Genomic DNA, 23,871 nt, shown 5'->3' on the forward strand with positions numbered 1-23,871 from the left:
GTTTCTACTCCAGACTCAGTCCACTGCTTCCGCAGGTCCCCCAAGGTCTGGAATCGGCCCTTCTCCACAATCTTCCTCAGGGTCCGGTCACCTCTTCTCGTTGTGCAGCGTTTTCTGCCACACTTTTTCCTTCCCACAGACTTCCCACTGAGGTGCCTTGATACAGCACTCTGGGAACAGCCTATTCGTTCAGAAATTTATTTCTGTGTCTTACCCTCTTGCTTGAGTGGTGTCAATGATGGCCTTCTGGACAGCAGTCAGGTCGGCAGTCTTACCCATGATTGCAGTTTTGAGTAATGAACCAGGCTGGGAGTTTTTAAAAGCCTCAGGAATCTTTTGCAGGTGTTTAGAGTTAATTCGTTGATTCAGATGATTAGGTTAATAGCTCGTTTAGAGAACCTTTTCATGATATGCTAATTTTTTGAGATAGGAATTTTGGGTTTTCATGAGCTGTATGCCAAAATCATCAGTATTAAAACAATAAAAGACCTGAAATATTTCAGTTGGTGTGCAATGAATCTAAAATATATGAAAGTTTAATTTTTATCATTACATTATGGAAAATAATGAACTTTATCACAATATGCTAATTTTTTGAGAAGGACCTGTATATATATATACAGTGTATCACAAAAGTGAGTACACCCCTCACATTTCTGCAAATATTTTATTATATCTTTTCATGGGACAACACTATAGAACTAAAACTTGGATATAAGTTAGAGTAGTCAGTGTACAACTTGTATAGCAGTGTAGATTTACTGTCTTCTGAAAAGAACTCAACACACAGCCATTAATGTCTAAATAGCTGGCAACATAAGTGAGTACACCCCACAGTGAACATGTCCAAATTGTGCCCAAAGTGTCAATATTTTGTGTGACCACCATTATTATCCAGCACTGCCTTAACCCTCCTGGGCATGGAATTCACCAGAGCTGCACAGGTTGCTACTGGAATCCTCTTCCACTCCTCCATGATGACATCACGGAGCTGGTGGATGTTAGACACCTTGAACTCCTCCACCTTCCACTTGAGGATGCGCCACAGGTGCTCAATTGGGTTTAGTCCATCACCTTTACCTTCAGCTTCCTCAGCAAGGCAGTTGTCATCTTGGAGGTTGTGTTTGGGGTCGTTATCCTGTTGGAAAACTGCCATGAGGCCCAGTTTTCGAAGGGAGGGGATCATGCTCTGTTTCAGAATGTCACAGTACATGTTGGAATTCATGTTTCCCTCAATGAACTGCAGCTCCCCATTGCCAGCAGCACTCATGCAGCCCAAGACCATGATGCTACCACCACCATGCTTGACTGTAGGCAAGATACAGTTGTCTTGGTACTTCTCACCAGGGCGCCGCCACACATGCTGGACACCATCTGAGCCAAACAAGTTTATCTTGGTCTCGTCAGACCACAGGGCATTCCAGTAATCCATGTTCTTGGACTGCTTGTTTTCAGCAAACTGTTTGTGGGCTTTCTTGTGCGTCAGCTTCCTTCTGGGATGACGACCATGCAGACCGAGTTGATGCAGTGTGCGGCGTATGGTCTGAGCACTGACAGGCTGACCTCCCACGTCTTCAACCTCTGCAGCAATGCTGGCAGCACTCATGTGTCTATTTTTTAAAGCCAACCTCTGGATATGACGCCGAACACGTGGACTCAACTTCTTTGGTCGACCCTGGCGAAGCCTGTTCCGAGTGGAACCTGTCCTGGAAAACCGCTGTATGACCTTAACCACCATGCTGTAGCTCAGTTTCAGGGTGCTAGCAATCTTCTTATAGCCCAGGCCATCTTTGTGGAGAGCAACAATTCTATTTCTCACATCCTCAGAGAGTTCTTTGCCATGAGGTGCCATGTTGAATATCCAGTGGCCAGTATGAGAGAATTGTACCCAAAACACCAAATTTAACAGCCCTGCTCCCCATTTACACCTGGGACCTTGACACATGACACCAGGGAGGGACAACGACACATTTGGGCACAATTTGGACATGTTCACTGTGGGGTGTACTCACTTATGTTGCCAGCTATTTAGACATTAATGGCTGTGTGTTGATTTATTTTCAGAAGACAGTAAATCTACACTGCTATACAAGTTGTACACTGACTACTCTAAGTTATATCCAAGTTTCATGTCTATAGTGTTGTCCCATGAAAAGATATAATGAAACATTTGCAGAAATGTGAGGGGTGTACTCACTTTTGTGATACACTGTATATATACAGTGGGGCCAAAAAGTATTTAGTCAGCCACTGATTGTGCAAGTTCTCCTACTTAGAAAGATGAGAGAGGTCTGTAATTTTTATCATAGCTACACTTCAACTATGAGAGACAAAATGAGAAAAAAAATCCAGGAAATCACATTGTAGGATTTTTAAAGAATTTATTTGTAAATTATGGTGGAAAATAAGTATTTGGTCAATAACAAAAGTTCAACTCAATACTTTGTAACATAACCTTTGTTGGCAATGACCGAGGTCAAACGTTTCCTGTAAGTCTTCACCAGGTTTGCACACACTGTAGCTGGTATTTTGGCCCATTCCTCCATGCAGATCTCCTCTAGAGCAGTGATGTTTTGGGGCTGTCGCTGGGCAACACGGACTTTCAACTCCCTCCACAAATTTTCTATGGGGTTGAGGTCTGGAGACTGGCTAGGCCACTCCAGGACTTTGAAATGCTTTTTACGGAGCCACTCCTTCGTTGCCCGAGCGGTGTGTTTGGGATCATTGTCATGCTGGAAGACCCAGCCACGTTCCATCTTCAATGCTCTCACTGATGGAAGGAGGTTTTGGCTTAAAATCTTACGATACATGGCCCCGTTCATTCTTCCCTTAACACGGATCAGTCGTCCTGTCCCCTTTGCAGAAAAACAGCCCCAAAGCATGATGTTTCCACCCCCATGCTTCACAGTAGGTATGTTGTTCTTGGGTTCTTCTTCTTCCTCCAAACATGACGAGTTGAGTTTTTACCAAAAAGTTCCATTTTGGTTTCATCTGACCACATATTCTCCCAATCCTCTTCTGGATCATCCATATGCTCTCTGGCAAACTTCAGACGGGCCTGGACATGTACTGGCTTAACCAGGGGGACACGCCTGGCACTGCAGGATTTGAGTCCCTCTCGGCGTTTGGTCCCAGCTCTCTGCAGGTCATTCATCAGGTCCCTCCGTGTAGTTCTGGGATTTTTGCTCACCGTTCTCATGATCATTTTGACCCCACGGGATGAGATCTTGACCCCAAGGGAGATTATCAATGGTCTTGTATGTCTTCCATTTTCTTACAATTGCTCCCACAGTTGATTTATTGACATCAACCTGCTTGCCTATTGTAGATTCACTCTTCCCAGCCTGGTGCAGGTCTACAATTTTCTTCCTGGTGTCCTTCGACAGCTCTTTGGTCTTGGCCATGGCTGAGTTTGCAGTCTGACTGTTTGAGCAGTGGACAGGTGTCTTTTATACAGATAACGAGGTCAAACAGGTGCCATTAATACAGGTAACGAGTGGAGGACAGAAGAGCTTCTTAAAGAAGAAGTTACAGGTCTGTGAGAGCCAGAAATCTTGTTTGTTTGTGGGTGACCAAATACTTATTTTCCACCATAATTTACAAATAAATTCTTTAAAAATCCTACAATGTGATTTCCTGAATTTTTTTTTCTCATTTTGTCTCTCATAGTTGAAGTGTACCTATGATGAAAATTACAGACCTCTCTCATCTTTCTAAGTAGGAGAACCTGCACAATCAGTGGCTGACTAAATACTTTTTGACCCCACTGTATATATATATATATACAGTGTATCACAAAAGTGAGTACGCCCCTCACATTTCTGCAAATATTTCATTATATCTTTTCATGGGACAACACTATAGACATGAAACTTGGATATAACTTAGAGTAGTCAGTGTACAGCTTGTATAGCAGTGTAGATTTACTGTCTTCTGAATATAACTAAACACACAGCCATTAATGTCTAAATAGCTGGCAACATAAGTGAGTACACCCCACAGTGAACATGTCCAAATTGTGCCCAAATGTGTCGTTGTCCCTCCCTGGTGTCATGTGTCAAGGTCCCAGGTGTAAATGGGGAGCAGGGCTGTTAAATTTGGTGTTTTGGGTACAATTCTCTCATACTGGCCACTGGATATTCAACATGGCACCTCATGGCAAAGAACTCTCTGAGGATGTGAGAAATAGAATTGTTGCTCTCCACAAAGATGGCCTGGGCTATAAGAAGATTGCTAACAACCTGAAACTGAGCTACAGCATGGTGGCCAAGGTCATACAGCGGTTTTCCAGGACAGGTTCCACTCGGAACAGGCTTCGCCAGGGTCGACCAAAGAAGTTGAGTCCACGTGTTCGGCGTCATATCCAGAGGTTGGCTTTAAAAAATAGACACATGAGTGCTGCCAGCATTGCTGCAGAGGTTGAAGATGTGGGAGGTCAGCCTGTCAGTGCTCAGACCATACGCCGCACACTGCATCAACTCGGTCTGCATGGTCGTCATCAGAAGGAAGCTGACGCACAAGAAAGCCCGCAAACAGTTTGCTGAAGACAAGCAGTCCAAGAACATGGATTACTGGAACGCCCTGTGGTCTGACGAGACCAAGATAAACTTGTTTGGCTCAGATGGTGTCCAGCATGTATGGCGGCGCCCTGGTGAGAAGTACCAAGACAACTGTATCTTGCCTACAGTCAAGCATGGTGGTGGTAGCATCATGGTCTTGGGCTGCATGAGTGTTGCTGGCACTGGGGAGCTGCAGTTCATTGAGGGAAACATGAATTCCAACATGTACTGTGACATTCTGAAACAGAGCATGATCCCCTCCCTTCGAAAACTGGGCCTCATGGCAGTTTTCCAACAGGATAACGACCCCAAACACAACCTCCAAGATGACAACTGCCTTGCTGAGGAAGCTGAAGGTAAAGGTGATGGACTAAACCCAATTGAGCACCTGTGGCGCATCCTCAAGTGGAAGGTGGAGGAGTTCAAGGTGTCTAACATCCACCAGCTCCGTGATGTCATCATGGAGGTGTGGAAGAGGATTCCAGTAGCAACCTGTGCAGCTCTGGTGAATTCCATGCCCAGGAGGGTTAAGGCAGTGCTAATAATGGTGGTCACACAAAATATTGACACTTTGGGCACAATTTGGACATGTTCACTGTGGGGTGTACTCACTTATGTTGCCAGCCATTTAGACATTAATGGCTGTGTGTTGAGTTATATTCAGAAGACAGTAAATCTACACTGCTATACAAGTTGTACACTGACTACTCTAAGTTATATCCAAGTTTCATGTCTATAGTGTTGTCCCATGAAAAGATATAATGAAATATTTGCAGAAATGTGAGGGGTGTACTCACTTTTGTGATACACTGTATATATATATATATACAGTGTATCACAAAAGTGAGTACACCCCTCACATTTCTGCAGATATTTAAGTATATCTTTTTATGGGACAACACTGACAAAATGACACTTTGACACAATGAAAAGTAGTCTGTGTGCAGCTTATATAACAGTGTAAATGTATTCTTCCCTCAAAATAACTCAATATACAGCCATTAAGGTCTAAAACACCGGCAACAAAAGTGAGTACACCCCTTAGTGAAAGTTCCTGAAGTGTCAATATTTTGTGTGGCCACCATTATTTCCCAGAACTGCCTTAACTCTCCTGGGCATGGAGTTTACCAGAGCTTCACAGGTTGCCACTGGAATGCTTTTCCACTCCTCCATGACAACATCACGGAGCTGGCGGATATTCGAGACTTTGCGCTCCTCCACCTTCCGCTTGAGGATGCCCCAAAGATGTTCTATTGGGTTTAGGTCTGGAGACATGCTTGGCCAATCCATCACCTTTACCCTCAGCCTCTTCAATAAAGCAGTGGTCGTCTTAGAGGTGTGTTTGGGGTCATTATCATGCTGGAACACTGCCCTGTGACCCAGTTTCCGGAGGGAGGGGATCATGCTCTGCTTCAGTATTTCACAGTACATATTGGAGTTCATGTGTCCCTCAATGAAATGTAACTCCCCAACACCTGCTGCACTCATGCTGCCCAAGACCATGGCATTCCCACCACCATGCTTGACTGTAGGCATGACACACTTATCTTTGTACTCCTCACCTGATTGCCGCCACACATGCTTGAGACCATCTGAACCAAACAAATTATTCTTGGTCTCATCAGACCATAGGACATGGTTCCAGTAATCCATGTCCTTTGTTGACATGTCTTCAGCAAACTGTTTGCGGGCTTTCTTGTGTAGAGACTTCAGAAGAGGCTTCCTTCTGGGGTGACAGCCATGCAGACCAATTTGATGTAGTGTGCGGCGTATGGTCTGAGCACTGACAGGCTGACCCCCCACCTTTTCAATCTCTGCAGCAATGCTGACAGCACTCCTGCGCCTATCTTTCAAAGACAGCAGTTGGATGTGACGCTGAGCACGTGCACTCAGCTTCTTTGGACGACCAACGCGAGTTCTGTTCTGAGTGGACCCTGCTCTTTTAAAACGCTGGATGATCTTGGCCACTGTGCTGCAGCTCAGTTTCAGGGTGTTGGCAATCTTCTTGTAGCCTTGGCCATCTTAATGTAGCGCAACAATTCGTCTTTTAAGATCCTCAGAGAGTTCTTTGCCATGAGGTGCCATGTTGGAACTTTCAGTGACCAGTATGAGAGTGTGTGAGAGCTGTACTACTAAATTGAACACACCTGCTCCCTATGCACACCTGAGACCTAGTAACACTAACGAGTCACATGACATTTTGGAGGGAAAATGACAAGCAGTGCTCAATTTGGACATTTAGGGGTGTAGTCACTTAGGGGTGTACTCACTTTTGTTGCCGGTGGTTTAGACATTAAGGGCTGTATATTGAGTTATTTTGAGGGAAGAATAAATTTACACTGTTATATAAGCTGCACACAGACTACTTTTCATTGTGTCAAAGTGTCATTTTGTCAGTGTTGTCCCATGAAAAGTTATACTTAAATATCTGCAGAAATGTGAGGGGTGTACTCACTTTTGTGATACACTGTATATATATCTCTGTGTGTGTGTGTGTGTGTGTGTGTGTGTGTGTGTGTGTGTGTGTGTGTGTGTGTGTGTGTGTGTGTATAATAGTTATCACCTGCCAGTGTTTGGTTCCAACACAAGGCACATGGTTGTATTGTGGAGAGACATGTGGGACGAGAACCTGTCCGAACTTCCATCCCTTAAACATGGCCAGTTTAGTCTGTGTGGCTTTGCTGAGGTTCAAACCTTCCACAGTGGTATGCTAGCACGTGAAGCTGCTGCACCACCCGGGTGCCAATTTTCATCTGTTTTCTTTTTGCTGTTCTTAAAACGCTAGATTTTAAGTTTGATTTTAAGTAGAAAGAAGGAAACATTTAGGCACGTTGTGAATCAGGAGTCTGGCTCCAGATATTAAAAGTCACTTCCTGTGGCCTAGTGTGCTCCAACACCTACTCACTTGTTTTTACACCACATCATCTGCATCCACTGCAAATGAACCGGAAAAAGCAAATGCAAGAGAGACTGCAGCTGGCACTTTTCAACAACACACCATGCTTTGTTAAAATAGCTTTGCATAGTTTGCATGAAGTCACCCAACACTTGTTTTGAAGATCATTAGCCGTTTCGGCGTTGATTAAAAAATGACGCTGATTGTTTAGCAAAATAGACACAGAATTGTTCACACATCCTATAAAATTCTAGTTCTATTAATGTGCAAATTCAAACGCCACCAATTCTACACGTGCCACCCCTCTTGTCCTGGAAAATCAGTGTTGCATGGCCTACATTTGCATATTCTGATGTGCCGAAACATTAGGACCAGCCACCTTAGATGTCAAAGCAACTTCAGCTTGTGCGTAATTGTGCTCAGTGCATCCTGGTGCCATCTCTTTTCCATCTCTCTCTAAACGACGGACACCTGTCCGGCTCTCCACGTGATCTTAGAGAAAACCAAATTAGTCAGATCTTCAGCTGTTTTACATTGTTTTGATGCCCAGTCCCCATGCCATCGTGCTTATTTTAGGTGTTTTGACAGTGGACAGAATTTAGCCTAGACACTTTACACAAAGATGAGCTTGATGCTGTGTGTTGGCACATTCATCTCATCACCAATATAAAAATTATCTCCAGTTTCAGCCAGAGTAGCTCTTCTGTCGGTCCGTACCAGATACCACAGCTGGTTATAATGCCAGTGTGCTTGTTTTGTGCTTGTGTATGACCTACATAATTTTAAAAGTACTGATATCTTATTGTACTGGTTTATATAAATTGGGCTTTTATAAAATAAATTAAAATTGTAAATTAAAATTGTATTTAAATGTATTTCTTTATTTTACAAATAATAATAATAATAATAATAATAATAGTAATAAAAATAAGTATAATAATAGTAATAAATAATAATAATAATAATAATTATAAAAATAATAATTATAATAATTAAGCTTAACATATGCCATTAAATTATACATAGAAGCTGTTTGAAATTAGTATGGTTTGCATAATAATAATAATAATAATAATAATAATAAGATTAATAACAACAACAACAAACAAACAAATAACAATAATAATGATAAAAATAGTGGTATTAAAATAATATATAATATATAATAATAATAATAAAAATAGTGGTATAATAATAATAATAATAATAATAATAATAATAATTAATAATCATAATAATGTAATAATAATAATCATAATGTTATTAATAATAATAATAACAAAACAACAATAATAATACTATTAATACTACTACTGCAGAATGTCTTTATTTGTCATATATACATATACAGACGTACAGGACAAGGAAATTCTTTCTTTGCATGTCCCAGCTAGTTTGGAAGCTGGGGTCAGAGTGCAGGGTTAGCCATTGTACGGCGCCCCTGGAGCAGAGAGGGTTAAGGGCCTTGTTCAAGGGCCCTGCTCAAGGGCCCAACAGTGGCTGCATGGCACTACCACTACTACTAATAATAACAAGAGTGGTGTTGTAACAATAGTCATAATAATAGACATAGATAGATTATAAAAGTACAATTCATGCATTTATCATATTTAGAGGACAATATGCTCACTGCTTTGCTTCTTACACTGTTGTTACCTCACTGATTGCAATTGAGTGTATTGAGGTAAATCAGCTAATTTGGTTTTGGTTCACCTGACAACTTTTGTGCTCTTTTACAGTATCTTTGGGTTTTACACTTAGATGTTACCGGCAGAATCAAACAACAAATCAGAGAAACATTGTCATATGCAGAAAACCATTAAAAGTCCATGTACACTATGTATACGCAGTCAATCACAGTGAGAAAACAGATTTAGTGGACAAACATACATTAATCATCAGTATTTTCTATGATTTATTACATTATCTTCATATTTTGACATTCACTGTTCACAATTGAATGATTCACGACTGAAAAGATCAGTTTAGGGAATAACTGCAGGGAAAAAATGCTTTTTAATGTTGATTTTGTACCAATTTTCTTTTTACCCAGCAACTTGTGGGGCTTTATTTGCTTAAGCAGAACTAATATTTATCCCGAGAGACCTGTACATATTCCGCAAGTGTCATGTTTGACTATGCACGCAAAAGCTGCTCTCTGCTCCAGTGTACAGAGCTCGCAGACTCAACAAAGTACATCTCGCTGCCAATTCTAAATACGTGTCTGCCCTATTTTTCCTCATTGCTTACTTTGCTTGCAAATATTCATGTGTAATTTACAACTAAAAGTGCTTTATTATTTGCAATTACACCTGTAATTGTTATGTACCTGTAAATATACATTATATGGCCAAACTATATGTGGACAATTTAATATGAGCTATAACGTGGGAATGTATAAGAGGACCATGCATTGGAATTTGTGCTTGTTAAGTCAGACCCTGATGCTGAACGAAAAAGCCTGGCTTGCAATTAACATTCCAGTTTAACTCAGAGCTATTATGGAGTTGGGGTGAGGGCTCTAAGCAGGCCACTAGAGTTCCATATCTTGAGCAGGGTGGGAAGATCTAGTCCTTTCTGAACAAGTGTAATATATTAAATACAGTTTATTTTTTTTCATTTGTTTTACCACTACTCTATTCTACTCAGCATTGCACTAAGTCCAGTTTTCCCGGACTCACTAGGATCAGTGCAGTAACACACCTCAATCAAGATGCCAACGGTGCCTCGGATGAATTTACGAACAAATTTGTTTATTAGCATTCAACACATTGTACTAATAAAATAATTTTAGGTTATAATAAGTTTAGGTTATAACTTTAATAAACTTTTAAATTATAACAAAAAAATAACATGGAGTTAAGTTAACTGATCAGTCAGTCTTGGCTGACCAACACCCTGTTGGTGGTTTGATGGGTGGTTATAATGCCAGTCTATTTGTTTTTTTGCTTCCATATTACCCACATAATTTTAAAAGTACTGATCATTTGTTCATGAATTGGGCTTTTATTTAAAAAGAAAAGAAAAAAAAGCAACAAAAAAAAAAAGAAAAGAATAAAAGAAAATTAAGACTACATTTTTGAACTCTGGAGTAAAAATGACCTTTTAAAGAAACAACCTAAAAATATTAAAAATATGAAAAAAAAAACTTAGATGGTTTTGTAATATTAAAAAAAACTACTATTTTTAATTTATTTAAAAGTTTTATTTCATTTCACCTAAACCTTAAAAAAAAACAAAAAAGGAACAACTACTGATCAGTCAGTTATCAGGATGATAAAATAGCATAATGGTTAAAGCAATGGACTTGTAATCATAAGGTCATAGGTTCATGCCCCGGGACTGCCAGGTTGCCTCTTTTAGGCCTTTGAGCAAGGCCCTTATCTGTCTATTCCATGGACTGTTTTCAGTTAGAATTGTAAGTCCATTTATATAAATGTTTCTATTAAATGTTGTAAAATACATACATATGATTTAATGATAAATGTCAATTGATTTTTCATTGAAAATACACTAATTTGATCAACTTTGGTTTTACTGCCCACCTGTAACTATTCCATTTATCAGTAAAAGCCGTTGGCAAGTCAGGTGTCATGGGTAGAATCCATGTAAATTTCGTTTGCAAATTCATTGTCCCATTTTAACATTGTTTAACTGAAGATGAAAGTGCAGTGAGGTCTGGTGGCGATTCAACTTATTGGGCTGCGTAACGTGTGACTTCCTCAGTTCCTAAAGGCATGACGGAGAACTGAAACAGACCGCACACAACACGTTTGTTTTCTTTCCTCTGTAATGCGGCCTCGCTCAGTTAATCTGCGAGTGGCTCACACAGGGTTTGCTGCCCGGCCACGTCCACGCTTTGATCTGGCATTGTAAACAGCACAAGCAGCAGAGAGCGAGCACCCTGCGAGACACATTATCTCCAACAGAACAAATACGGAGAGTGATAATGCCCTGTGGGCGGACGCAGACACTCTACCTTATCTCGCAGCCTGGCTGACTGCGCTTGTTCTGGCTACCAGAAAGCTCTTGGAACTGACCCTACTGTGTGTTAATGTAAACACCCCCCCCACCGATGACCAGTGCTTTGAGTCCGTGACTCAAAACTCATCCTGACCACAGAGCTCGGGCTGTTTCTCTTCTGATTAAAGCTTTCAAAGAGGTCAGTTTGTTTGCACTGGCAAAGTCGAAATCTTTGAATCAGTTTAAGAGATAAAGAAGCGAGCCAGACTCCTACTGAAGAAGAATGGCGTGATGTCACTCTCGGTAGTCAGTCTGGTGGTGTTGAGCAGGAAGTGGTCACTGGGTTTGCCGCCACTGATCTGATTATCTCCAACGCAGGCAGTCCGATCTCAGACTGATAAACCGAAATGACAGAGAATTTGATTCTACATTCTTATAGCTTATAGATACTCACGAAAGGTGAGGCCAGGAATGTTCATCACTGAAAGTCACTTTGGATAACTGTTCTCTTGGTGTAGCGTGGCACAATCTGACATGTGAAGGCGCCAAGGTGGAAACTTATCTCGCCTGCAAAGAGTCGTCGAGTGCTGCGCTTTAATCGTAAATCTGTATACACTTTGGGATCAAGTATCTGCTGGAATGTACAGGTCGCCAATTGTCTCACTGTGTTTATGACTCTTTTTTGGGATTTTATTCAAGTCAAGTCAACTTTATTTATATAGCGCTTTTTACAATATACATTGTCTCAAAGCAACTTTACAAAATCCAGGACCAACAGATACAAAAACCCCTGTTGACACTTCACTGACACAACAGTCAGGCCTTTAGGGATGGGCATTCTTTTTTAATATTAAGAGATCTGACACATCTAAAGCCTGTTTCACTCTCTGAACCCTGAGCCTTAACATGTGATCATTACCAGTAATGCCCCAGCTTTGTGATAGATAGATAGATAGATAGATAGATAGATAGATAGATAGATAGATAGATAGATAGATAGATAGATAGACAGATAGACAGATAGATAGATAGATAGATACTTTATTAATACTGAAGGAAATTAAGGCCTCAGTAGCAAGTTACATAAATCGAAATAGTACACACTACAAACATTCACATTATATAAACAAGTATCTGTATAATCACACCAACACAAAACAACAACAGGGCCTGAGGGTACATAAGAAAGTGTTATTTTTGTATATATCGTAAGGTATAAATCATAAAGTGAACATTGCAAATATACAAAAAAAAGAATGTGCTTGTTGATGTACAAACAGGTGCATATGTGCACGCATGTGTTTATTCACATTTGTATCCTTACCCTTATTTACTAGATTGCTTTTTTGTTTCTTACACATTCATAAAAAGTCAATTTCATTCCATTCCATTAATAATACATTTTATGTGTAACAGTTCAGGTCAAATTTATGTTTCAAACTCTTTCTTGTCAGGTATTTTAGCCACTTGATGAGACTGACAGTTAATGAATAATAACAAAGTTGTTGGATAATCATTTCAAGGCCAGTTTACTTCATCAGAAACAGAATCAGCTTTATCCGCTAAGTATATCTGCACATACAAGGGATTTGTTTTCGACTGTTGGTAGCTCTCTACAATATTCATATAATATAATACAATTTGAATATATCACATAATATTCATATGCATGGCCAACAACTATTAATTAAAGATTAAAAGATTCATTTTTAAATCAATCCTTAATTTCCTTTGGATTAATAAAGTATGTATCTGTCCATCCATCCATCCATCTATCTTTCTATCTAATTTATAAATCACTTGTCTGCACATTTTTTAATTAATTTCTTTTTTATTATTATGATTTTTTTAGTTGGAAATGTTTAAAATAACCCGCCTTAAAAGCTTTCAGCATTTATCAGCAGGCTAAACTTGGTAAATAGCTTGTAATAATTTACTAAGTTTATTTTTAATTTAACAAGAGTAGCTAAAATGACAATTTTGTATAATCAATAATAGCTATCTGACTATTATAGTATAGTTCTCTTTGCAGAAGAGCAATAGCAAGCAGTTTGACAGTTCCAAACACAAGATTGAACTTTTTATGTCCCAAAATACCTCTACAAGTCCTTCTAATTATTAGTTTTAAATAGTTTAAAGTGAATAAAATCAGTTATATTAAATAAATTGTAGGCTTTGAAATTTGTGGCTACAGTTTTCCAAATGAATGTCCATGGTTTTTAAATAGGATGTCTAACAAACTAATGGTCAGGTGTCCACATAATTTGGCCAGATTTTTAAAGATGACTTAAATTCTGCTTCTGTCGGTGGAAATATTTTAAATAACCCACCTTAAAAGCTTTTAGCCTTTACCAGCAAGATAAACTTGGTAAATAGCTCGTCATAATTTATTCATATTATTTTTAATTTAATAAGAGTAGCCAGAACATAAATGCATTTATTCTATAAACTATTCACACCTCTCATTTGCACTTCTTCTTTACAGAAAATAAAACAAATATATATCAGAAACTCTTTGAAGAGCTCAAATAATGTAATAAAAGCCAGTTTTTCATTTTTATTTGAAATACACAATTCTACAAGATACACAATTAACACAGTAAGAGTTCAGAAATCCCTATTTAGTGGGATGACTCTTATTTTCAATCTTAGCTTTTATACGTCTTGGCATGCTCTCCACTAGTTTTTCACATTGCTGTTGAGTCACACTTGGCCCTCTTGTTTGTAATAATTCACCTTTTTTGTGATGACATACCAATGGCAAGTGGGCTGGTAATGACAGTGTTTTGATGTGGTGGTCCTCCATCCACCAGATAGAAAGCCAATCTTTAGACTTGGGGAACATTGGTAGAGCAGAAGGAGACAATTTCAGCCCTGATGTATACACTGATCTCTCACAGTTGATGTGAGTGACTGTGGCTTGTAGGCCTCTCCAGGTCTCCGTCTAACCATTACACAACCAGCTGTTGTGTCAAGCTGAAAATGTTTAATTAAAATAAATAAATAAAAAATAATAATAGAAAAAAAAACATAAGTATAGTACATTACTTCATACCTCTGATAATAACTTATCCTATGATAAAAATAAATACATTATAAAATATGTGTATATTTTACTTTGATTTGGAATGTGATTTCTTAAAAACCCGGTTGAAATATTCACCCATAATCTCCTGAGTTGCATTATCTACATGCTGGGCATCTGATTTTACTGACCTTTACCTAGATCTTTTGGCCCTGGTCATGCTACTGTGCCCTGATAATAACACCTTGTGTTTATTCTTCCCTGTTGTCACATGACCCACATTTTTGTGCAGATGGTATCTGTATAATTGTTCACTCTCTCTGTTGGCTGCCCTTGCTGGTGTGTACTAGACATACCTGAGTATTGTGCCAGGTTGCTGAAGATGTCAGCCTTGGGCTGTGTTTATTGTTAGTGTAGAGCAAATGACTCAGACTTTTACAATGTTGTGTTAAACCTCGGTCATTAAAGCACTTCCTTGTATTGGTTGGTGACAACATTTTGTTTAATCAGTAAGAGCTATGTGGCACTCTATAGTTCTCTTTGCAGAAGAGTGATAGAAAGCAGTTTGAACTCAAGTTTAAGCACTATATGGCCCAAAGTACCTGGACAGTCCTTCCTATTATTAATTTTAGATAGTCTGAAGTGCATAAAATCAATTATATCAAATAAATTGTAAGCATTGAAATTTGTGGCTACAATTTTTCAAATGAATGTCCGTGGTTTTTAAATAGGATGTATAACAAACTCATGATCAGGTGTCCACATAATTTGGCCAGATAATGTACTTCTATAGACAGATTTAACATTAAAATTGTTTTGAATAAAAGTGTGTAATGTTATGTGTTAAGTCTGTCTAAATTTAAACTTGAATGTACTCGAGTATGTTCACAAAGTTATATCAAACACAGTCACGGACAATTTTGTATCTCCAATTCACCTCACTTGCATGTCTTTGGGCTGTGGGAGGAAACCGGAGCACCCAGAGGAAACCCATGCAGACACGGGGAGAACATGCAAACTCCACACATAAAGGACCTGGACCGCCCCACCTGTGGATCGAACCCAGGACCTTCTTGCTGTGCAGCGACTCACTTAGCCACCGTGCTGCCCAAAACGCTATGTTAACAATATGTTGTTGACATGTTGTTTCTGATCCAATCCAATCCTTTCAAAATATAGGATGGCTCAGCCATCTATTGTGCTAGCCCGCCAGCTCTGAGATCTGGGTTTGAATCTAAGCAGTGCTGTCAGACAGTTGGGTGTCTATACAGACATGATTGGCTATGTCCACGGACATAGGGGTGGGGGGTTTGACTGAAGCCCTGTGATGAATGGATGCCCTCTTGAGGATATTCCTGCCTTGCACCCAGTGTCTCTTGTTTAAACCTAATCTGCTGTGACCCTAATAAGTTAAAGCGGTTGATGAAAATTAAATGTAATGAAGAACGTTGCTGTCTATCTTCATAAGGTCCAAGAAAAAGCTGACCACTTGGCAAGAGGAACAACTGTACAAAAAATCATTAATATCAAACTTCCACCTATGGACACCAAACCCCTTATAAAGGACTACATTTAAAATAAATGGCAACTTGAATGGAACACGCAAACAAACAATAAACTACATGAGGTCCACCCCAAAATCAGGAATAAACCCAAAATACATTATGGAGAGCATACAGACCAAGTTACAGTGGGGGAAATAAGTATTTGATCCCCTGCTGATTTTGTAAGTTTACCCCCTTACAAAGACTTGAACAGTCTATAATTTTTATGGAAGGTTTATTTTAACAGAGAGAGACAGAATATCTACAAAAAATCCAGAAAAAAAACATTAAATAAAAGTTATAAATTAATTTGTATTTAATTAAGGGAAATAAGTATTTGATCCTCTACCAACCAGCAAGAATTCTGACCCCCACAGACCGGTTATGTGCCCATGAGGCACACAAATTAGTCCTGTCCCTGTATAAAAGACTCCTGTCACAGAATCAGTTTCTTCCGTTCAAATCTCTTGACCACCATGGGCAAGACCAAAGAGCTATCAAAGGACGTCAGGGACAAGATTGTAGACCTGCACAAGGCTGGAATGGGCTACAAGACCATCAGCAAGAAGCTTGGTGAGAAAGAGACCACTGTTGGTGCGATAATTCAAAAATGGAAGAAATACAAGATCACAGTCAATCACCCTCACTCTGGAGCTCCATGCAAGATCTCACCTGGTGGGGTAAGAATGATTCTGAGAAAGGTGAGGTCAGCCCAGAATTACACGGGAGGAGCTTGTCAATGATCTCAAGGGAGCTGGGAGCACAGTCACCAAGAAAACCATTAGTAACACACTTCGCCGTAATGGATTGAGATCCTGCAGTGCCCGCAAAGTCCCTTTGCTCAAGAAGGCTCATGTACAGGCCCGTCTGAAGTTTGCCAATGAACACCTGAATGATTCAGAGAAAGCTTGGGAGAATGTGATATGGTCAGATGAGACCAAAATTGAGCTCTTTGGCATCAACTCCACTCGCCGTGTTTGGAGGCAAAGAAATGCCCGGTGGGGATGGTGTTCTTGACAAGCTCCTCCCGTGTAATTCTGGACTGACCTCACCTTTCTCAGAATCATTCTTACCCTACCAGGTGAGATCTTGCATGGAGCTCCAGAGTGAGGGTGATTGACTGTGATCTTGTATTTCTTCCATTTTCGAATTATCGCACCAACAGTGGTCTCTTTCTCACCAAGCTTCTTGCTGATGGTCTTGTAGCCCATTCCAGCCTTGTGCAGGTCTACAATCTTGTCCCTGACGTCCTTTGATAGCTCTTTGGTCTTGCCCATGGTGGTCGAGAGATTTGAACGGAAGAAACTGATTCTGTGACGGGTGTCTTTTATACAGGGACAGGACTAATTTGTGTGCCTCATGGGTACATAACCGGTCTGTGGGGGTCAGAATTCTTGCTGGTTGGTAGAGGATCAAATACTTATTTCCCTTAATTAAATACAAATTAATTGATAACTTTTATTTAATGTTTTTTTTCTGGATTTTTTGTTGATATTCTGTCTCTCTCTGTTAAAATAAACCTTCCATAAAAATTATAGACTGTTCAAGTCTTTGTAAGGGGGTAAACTTACAAAATCAGCAAGGAATCAAATACTTATTTCCCCCACTGTATATACTCTAGATAGAACTCTAGAATAGGCTGTTTCAGATTGGCACACCAACACTTAATACTAGGAGAAGAGCCCAGACTTTGTGAATAAGGTCAGATGGTTCGACACCAATCACCATAAAACGCATCCTGAATGAATGCCTAAAGTACAACAGAGAAAGACAAAGACTACATGTGCCCCAATACATTAAAAGAAACTCTCACTCAAGAAAATACAGAAATAATGCTCAAATATCTCAATAATATAAGACTGAAAACCTAAGACTAGCATAAAACACTGATTCCTGTCATGAACATCACAAATGTGATAACATGGCATTATAAAAACATACAAAGAAAGTGTCCAAAAATTAAGAATCCACTATCCATGTGCACATCTGCACATTGTTAGATAAAATAAAATAATTCAGATAAAACACATACAGAGCTACGGTAGCTATGGAGTTACGTCTAGATGTGAGTAATACTCAAGGTTAAAATCACAGTTTGGAGTTGAAAACAGCTAAAATCACACAATGATCAGATTATAAATTGGTTTCAAACCATGTCATTCATGTTGTGTGTGTGTGTGTGTGTGTGTGTGTGTGTGTGTGTGTGTACAAGATGACATACACACCTGCCAACAAAATGCTGTCACAAACGACTCGTAGTGTGTAGATAAATATGGGACCAAAACACTTGACTACCCATTCAACCCTCTTATGAACAATCATGTAATATTAACAGTAAAAACAGCAGAATGTAAATCTTAATAACATAGTGTGACTTTTTTTTTTTCCTTTACATCCCCACTAGGTGCAGGACATCTGCTTCAGTCCGGACTCCCGGTGGGTGGTGGTCAGCACGCTGCGCGGCACCTCGCACGTCTTCCCCATCAACCCGTATGGCGGGGCTCCGTGTGCCCGGACCCACCTGTCACCACGTGTAGTGAACCGCGTGAGCCGCTTCCAGAAGAGCGCGGGTCTGGAGGAGATCGAGCAGGAGCTGAGCAGCAAGCAGGGCGGCCGTTGCAGTCCCATAGCAGGTCTCTCCAGTAGTCCGTCCGGCTCCCCTCTACATGGTCAGTACGCACCTTACATCCAGTATTGCACTCTTACACAGCAGTATTTTTAGATGTTTCTGATTATAGCTACAGCTTTATTATCATTTCATATGCTTATAAAACAGTGACTACATTGTGACAGTACGAATATAAAGTGTCTGTCTGAAAACCTAGTGGGTAGCACTGTCGCCTTACAGCAACAAGGTCCTGGGTTTGATTCCCAGGTGGAATGGTCCGGGTACTTTCTGTGTGGAGTTTGCATGTTCTCCCCATGTCTGTGTGGGTTTCATTCGGGAGCTCTGGTTTCCTCCCACAGTCAAAATACATGCAAGTGAGGTTAATTGGAGATACTAAATTGTCCATGACTGTCCTGTCATTATTGTCATAAAAGTGTGTAAAACATGATGTTAATATAAATCCTAATAAAAAATTATCCTAATAAATAAATCCCTAAAAAAAATCTTGATATAAATCCTAATAAATAAATCCTAATAAATTATTATAAATAATAATAAATAAATCCTAATAAGTATAAATAAAATAATGTAATATATGTAAACAAAGTGTGTAAAACATGATGCTAAAATAAATCCTAATAAATAAATCCTTAAAATAAATTATAATACAAACCATAATAAATAAATCCTAATACATTAATAATTCTAATAAATAAATCCTAATAAATAAATCCTTAAAATAAATCCCAATATGAATCCTGATAAATAAATCCTTATAAATTATAATAAATAATAATAAATAAATCCTAATAAATATAAATAAAGTAATATAATGGATGTAACTAAAGTGTGCAAAACATGATGTTAAAATAAATCCTAATAAAATAGAATCCTAATAAATAAATCCTAGTGTAAATCTTAATAAATAATAGTAAATTAATCCTAATGAATATAAATAAAATAATATAATGAATGTAACCAATGTGTGTAAAACATGTCCTAATAAAAAAAAGATCCCTAATAAATTAATCCTTAAAAGAAATCCTAATATAAATCCTTATAAATAATAATAAATAAATCCTAATAAACATTAATAAAAAAAAAAAAAAAAATCCAAATAAATAAAAAAATTAACTGATCTGCAGCAATTACATGAATCAATTATGTTAACGTGGACCAGACTGATCCTGTTTTAGAAGAGGGTCCTAACCACTATTAGTATTAATGTAGCTGGTGAGTGTAGCGTGTCACAAAATTTCCTTAAGCTAGTCTGAAAAATAACACACTTGTAGATTCCTGCAGAATTATTTAATATTAAAGTATTTACCCATATGTGGATTAGACCCCAATATAAATGTGGCTGGTTTTGTATTCGGTTCCTTTGCTTTTATACAGCGTCGTCCAGAAACCAGATCTAAAGCTTTTAAACGACTGTTAGAGAGTTAATCACGTCACCTTAGAAGACCTTGCACTCGTGCCCACTGCCCTCGGTGTCACAGCTCTGTGTGATATGCTGTGTGTGCACAGGATTCGTCAAACACTGTCCATGGCTGCAAACACACTTGATTGACAGTCTCACACACACACACTTTGTGCTGACTGCCACAGGAGCTGGCAGGCCTGTCGACACTGTTTATCCATCAGCACTCTCGAGTCCACAAAGCAGCGTTCGGATTAATCGATACCCCGTACACGCTGAAAGCACCCTGCCGGTGGGTGCTCAGGAGTCTGCAGGATCCCACCGGGTGTTGGTGTAGCCCCCTAGAGCATCTGTAAAGTGTCTCACGTACTCACAGCCACCCAGATTCATCTGTCATACACACGCTGACATGTATCCAGCTTCTGGTTATTTTTAGGAATCTCTCAGCCTTCTTCTTGTTGGTTGTAACTTGTTTGTTGGGCTGTTTGGAAGAACATAAATGACTGTTGGTTTATTTGATCACATTCAGGTCAGAGCTTTAAAGTCGAGGTGCTAGAATACAGTGGTGTGTGTGTGTGTGTGTAAATAGATAAGATTAAGGACAAACCTGTCCTAAAAAAATCTACAACTCTGAGGCTTGTTTTGTGTTTGTTTGTCCATCTATCAGTCTGTGGTGTGTGTTGCTCTGTGTATAAGTGCCTGTCATTGTGTCTGTATATATGGGTGTTTCCGTCTGTGTGTCCCTGTGTGTGTTTGTTTATCACTGACTATATACAAGGGTTATTCAAAAAGTTTCTGCACTTATTTTTATTAATATTTATATCTATATCATTATTTCTTTCTATTTATTAAGAATTTTGAAAACAAATAACATCACTTTTCTACATATTCACTTTTCAATGCATTTTTCCCAACATCATACCAACTTTTCAATGCCATCAGCAAAAAATGTGCGTAGCCACTGATGCACCGCTGCTTTCACGTCATCATCACATAAAAATCTTCTTCCTCTTAAAGCTTCTTTGAGTGGTCCAAAAAGGTGGAAATCAGATGGCACTAAATTCAGACTATAAGCTCTCTCTCAGTCTCTCAGACATGACCAGTAACTAATCCCTCCCACTTACTGTTTCCAACGAAGATATAAAAGTGTGGAAACTTTTTGAAGATCCCTCGTATTTGTGTCATTGTGTGTGTCGCAGTTTGTGTTTGTGTCAGTCTGTGTATGTGTATTACTGTCCCACTGTATGTCTATATGTGTTTCTTTGTCTTTGTATGTCCATCACTATCTGTGTATGTGTATTTTCGAATCTGTCTGACTGTGCTTGTGTGTCTCTGTTACAGTTTCTGTGTCTGTTTGTGTATGTGTCTGTGTCTGTGTGTCTCTGTGTCTGTATGTGTGTGTGTGCGCAATTGTGTCCTTCACTGCATCTGTCTGCATTTGTCACTGTGTCTGTGCGTGTGTTTCTGTGTTACACTTTCTGTGTCCGATTGTTCGTGTTTGTGTATGTGTGGCTTTGTGTCAGTATGTGTGTCTGTGTGTGTCCAATTGTGTCTCTTAGTGTGTGTGTGTGTGTGTGTGTGTGTGTGTGTGTGTGTGTGTGTGTGTGTGTGTGTGTGTGTGTATTTGCCACTGTATGTCCGTCTGATTTGTGTGTCTCTGTGTCTGTCTGTATGTCTGTTACTTTGTGTTGACATGTTTTTATGGGTGTCTGTATCCATCCATGGGTCTGTCTGTGTGACCGACTGTGTGGCAGAATGTCTGTGTTGCTGTTGTGGTGGGGCTTGAACCAGCAACCTTCTGATGGTTGAGGTGGTTAAAGTAATGAACCTTAACCACTGAGCTAGCACTGCCAGTCTTACCTTAAACTATATGAAAATTGGTCAAATGTTACTTGAACATCAGGGCAAATGTTTTATGTTCTTTGTAACGGAAGCAGTCAAACTAGCCCTGTTTATGTGGTCAAGAGGAAATCTGAATCTGTGTGAACTGTGTGTTATTTTTAACACGTACTTTGAAAGGTTGTGAGGCAGTAGAAGTCAGATGATGGATATGAAACGCTGTAGCATAGCCACAACAACTGCTCGCCTCTTGACTGAGACAACACATTGATTTAAAGGAAGGAACAGGAGAAGTACACATCCTGTGGGGTGCTAAAATAGAACTCATTCCCTATTTTTTTCTTCTATTATTAGTCGTTTGTGACTGGGTAATTTAGCAATAGATTTATTTTGCTCATTTGTGTCACTTTATTCTGTAAAGTTTCACTGTCTGGAATTGCCCTTGGCGGCGTAATGCGCTAGTTTTACACTACTGAGATCTGAGTTTGAATCTCAGCTGTGCCATTGACCTGGCCAGCCATGCAACAAACACCACTGATCATACTTGAGGTAGGGAAGGTTGGACGGGGTTTGTTTTCTTCCCCGCTGTGATGTGCCATCTCTGTGACTGGCTGAGGTGAGGCTCTGTGTGGCTTTAAGTCAGTAATAATGTTACTTATGGTGACACCTCATTGCATATAAACAATTATTATTAATTATACTTTTTTTTACCCAAAACATGACATCATTTGTAAGTAATAGGTGTTATTAATTATTCCACAGTTTGACATAGTTCTTATTGTCTCTGTCCCAACTTTTTTGAAATGTGTTGCATGAATTCAATTAGGAATTGGGTTTTATTTACACAAATCAATAAAGGTGATAAGGTAAAACCTTATTACTGACCAGTTTGTCATTGAAATACCTGTAAAAGACAATTTACAAAATATTATTATTATTATTATTATTATTATGGTGGCTGCCATAGTGGCTCAGTGGGTAGCACTGTCGCCTCACAGCAAGGAGGTCCTTGGTTCGATTCCCAGGTGGAGCGGTCTGGGTCCTTTCTCTGTGGAGTTTGCATGTTCTTCCTGTGTCTGTGTGGGTTTCGTCTTGGTGCTCCAGTTTTTCCAAAGACAGTGTTGTTAATGTCCGGTTAATGGGAGATACTAAAGTCCCTCTAGTCTCTGAGTGTGTGTGTGTGTGTGTGTGTGTGTGTGTGTGTGTGTGTGTGTGTGTGTGTGTGTGTTGTGTGTTTGTGTGTTTGTGTGTTTGTGTCCTGTGTTAGACTGGTGACCTGTCCAGGGTGTTTCCTACCTTTCGCCGAGTGAATTGGAGCCATTGCGAGACTAAATAGGATAAAGCGGTGGTAAAACACAATTAAAAATAAATGATGATGATAATGATGATTGTTATTATTATTACTACTACTACTACTAGATTATTTATTTATTTATTTATGGCTGCTCCCATTTTTAGGGTTAATTATTATTATTATTATTATTATTATTATTATTATTACTACTACTACTACTACTAGATTATTTATTTATTTATTTATGGCTGCTCCCATTCTTAGGGTTTATTATTATTATTATTATTATTATTATTATTATTATTATTACTACTACTACTACTACTATTTATTTATATATTTATGGCTGCTCCTATTTTTAGGGTTTTATTATTATTATTATTGTTGTTGTTAATAATAATAATAATATTATTATTATTATTACTACTACTGCTACTGCTACTACTGCTACCATTAGATTATTTTTTATATTTATATATTTATTTATTTATTTATTTATGGCTGCTCCCATTTTTAGGGTTTTTTTTTTTATCAGTATTATTATTATTAATATTATTATTACTATTACTATTTCATGTGTCTTATATGAGGCTTTAAGTCAAATGATCATGTCACATTTTTTCTTATAATCACTGTCTGTCTTTTACTGCACACACCCCCACTAGAAATCTCAGCAGCTTTAACTACTCCACTTATCTGCTCAGTGAACAATACTTGTACTTA

At 38.9% G+C, this 23,871-nt stretch overlaps 1 protein-coding gene across 9 annotated transcripts in view; it reads left to right on the forward strand.

Annotated features, from left to right (window-relative positions):
* Positions 1-23,871, forward strand: part of bcas3 (BCAS3 microtubule associated cell migration factor) — a 409,318-nt gene that overhangs the window by 96,194 nt on the left and 289,253 nt on the right. For all 9 annotated transcript variants that reach the window (XM_063016958.1, XM_063016965.1, XM_063016960.1 and 6 more), the window contains exon 15: positions 18,392-18,656. In XM_063016958.1, coding sequence (XP_062873028.1) covers positions 18,392-18,656 — 265 coding nt within the window. The remainder of the gene's footprint in view (positions 1-18,391; positions 18,657-23,871) is intronic.

The sequence above is a fragment of the Trichomycterus rosablanca genome, chromosome 20 (genome assembly GCF_030014385.1).
Source record: "Trichomycterus rosablanca isolate fTriRos1 chromosome 20, fTriRos1.hap1, whole genome shotgun sequence".
NCBI classification, from domain to species: domain Eukaryota; kingdom Metazoa; phylum Chordata; class Actinopteri; order Siluriformes; family Trichomycteridae; genus Trichomycterus; species Trichomycterus rosablanca.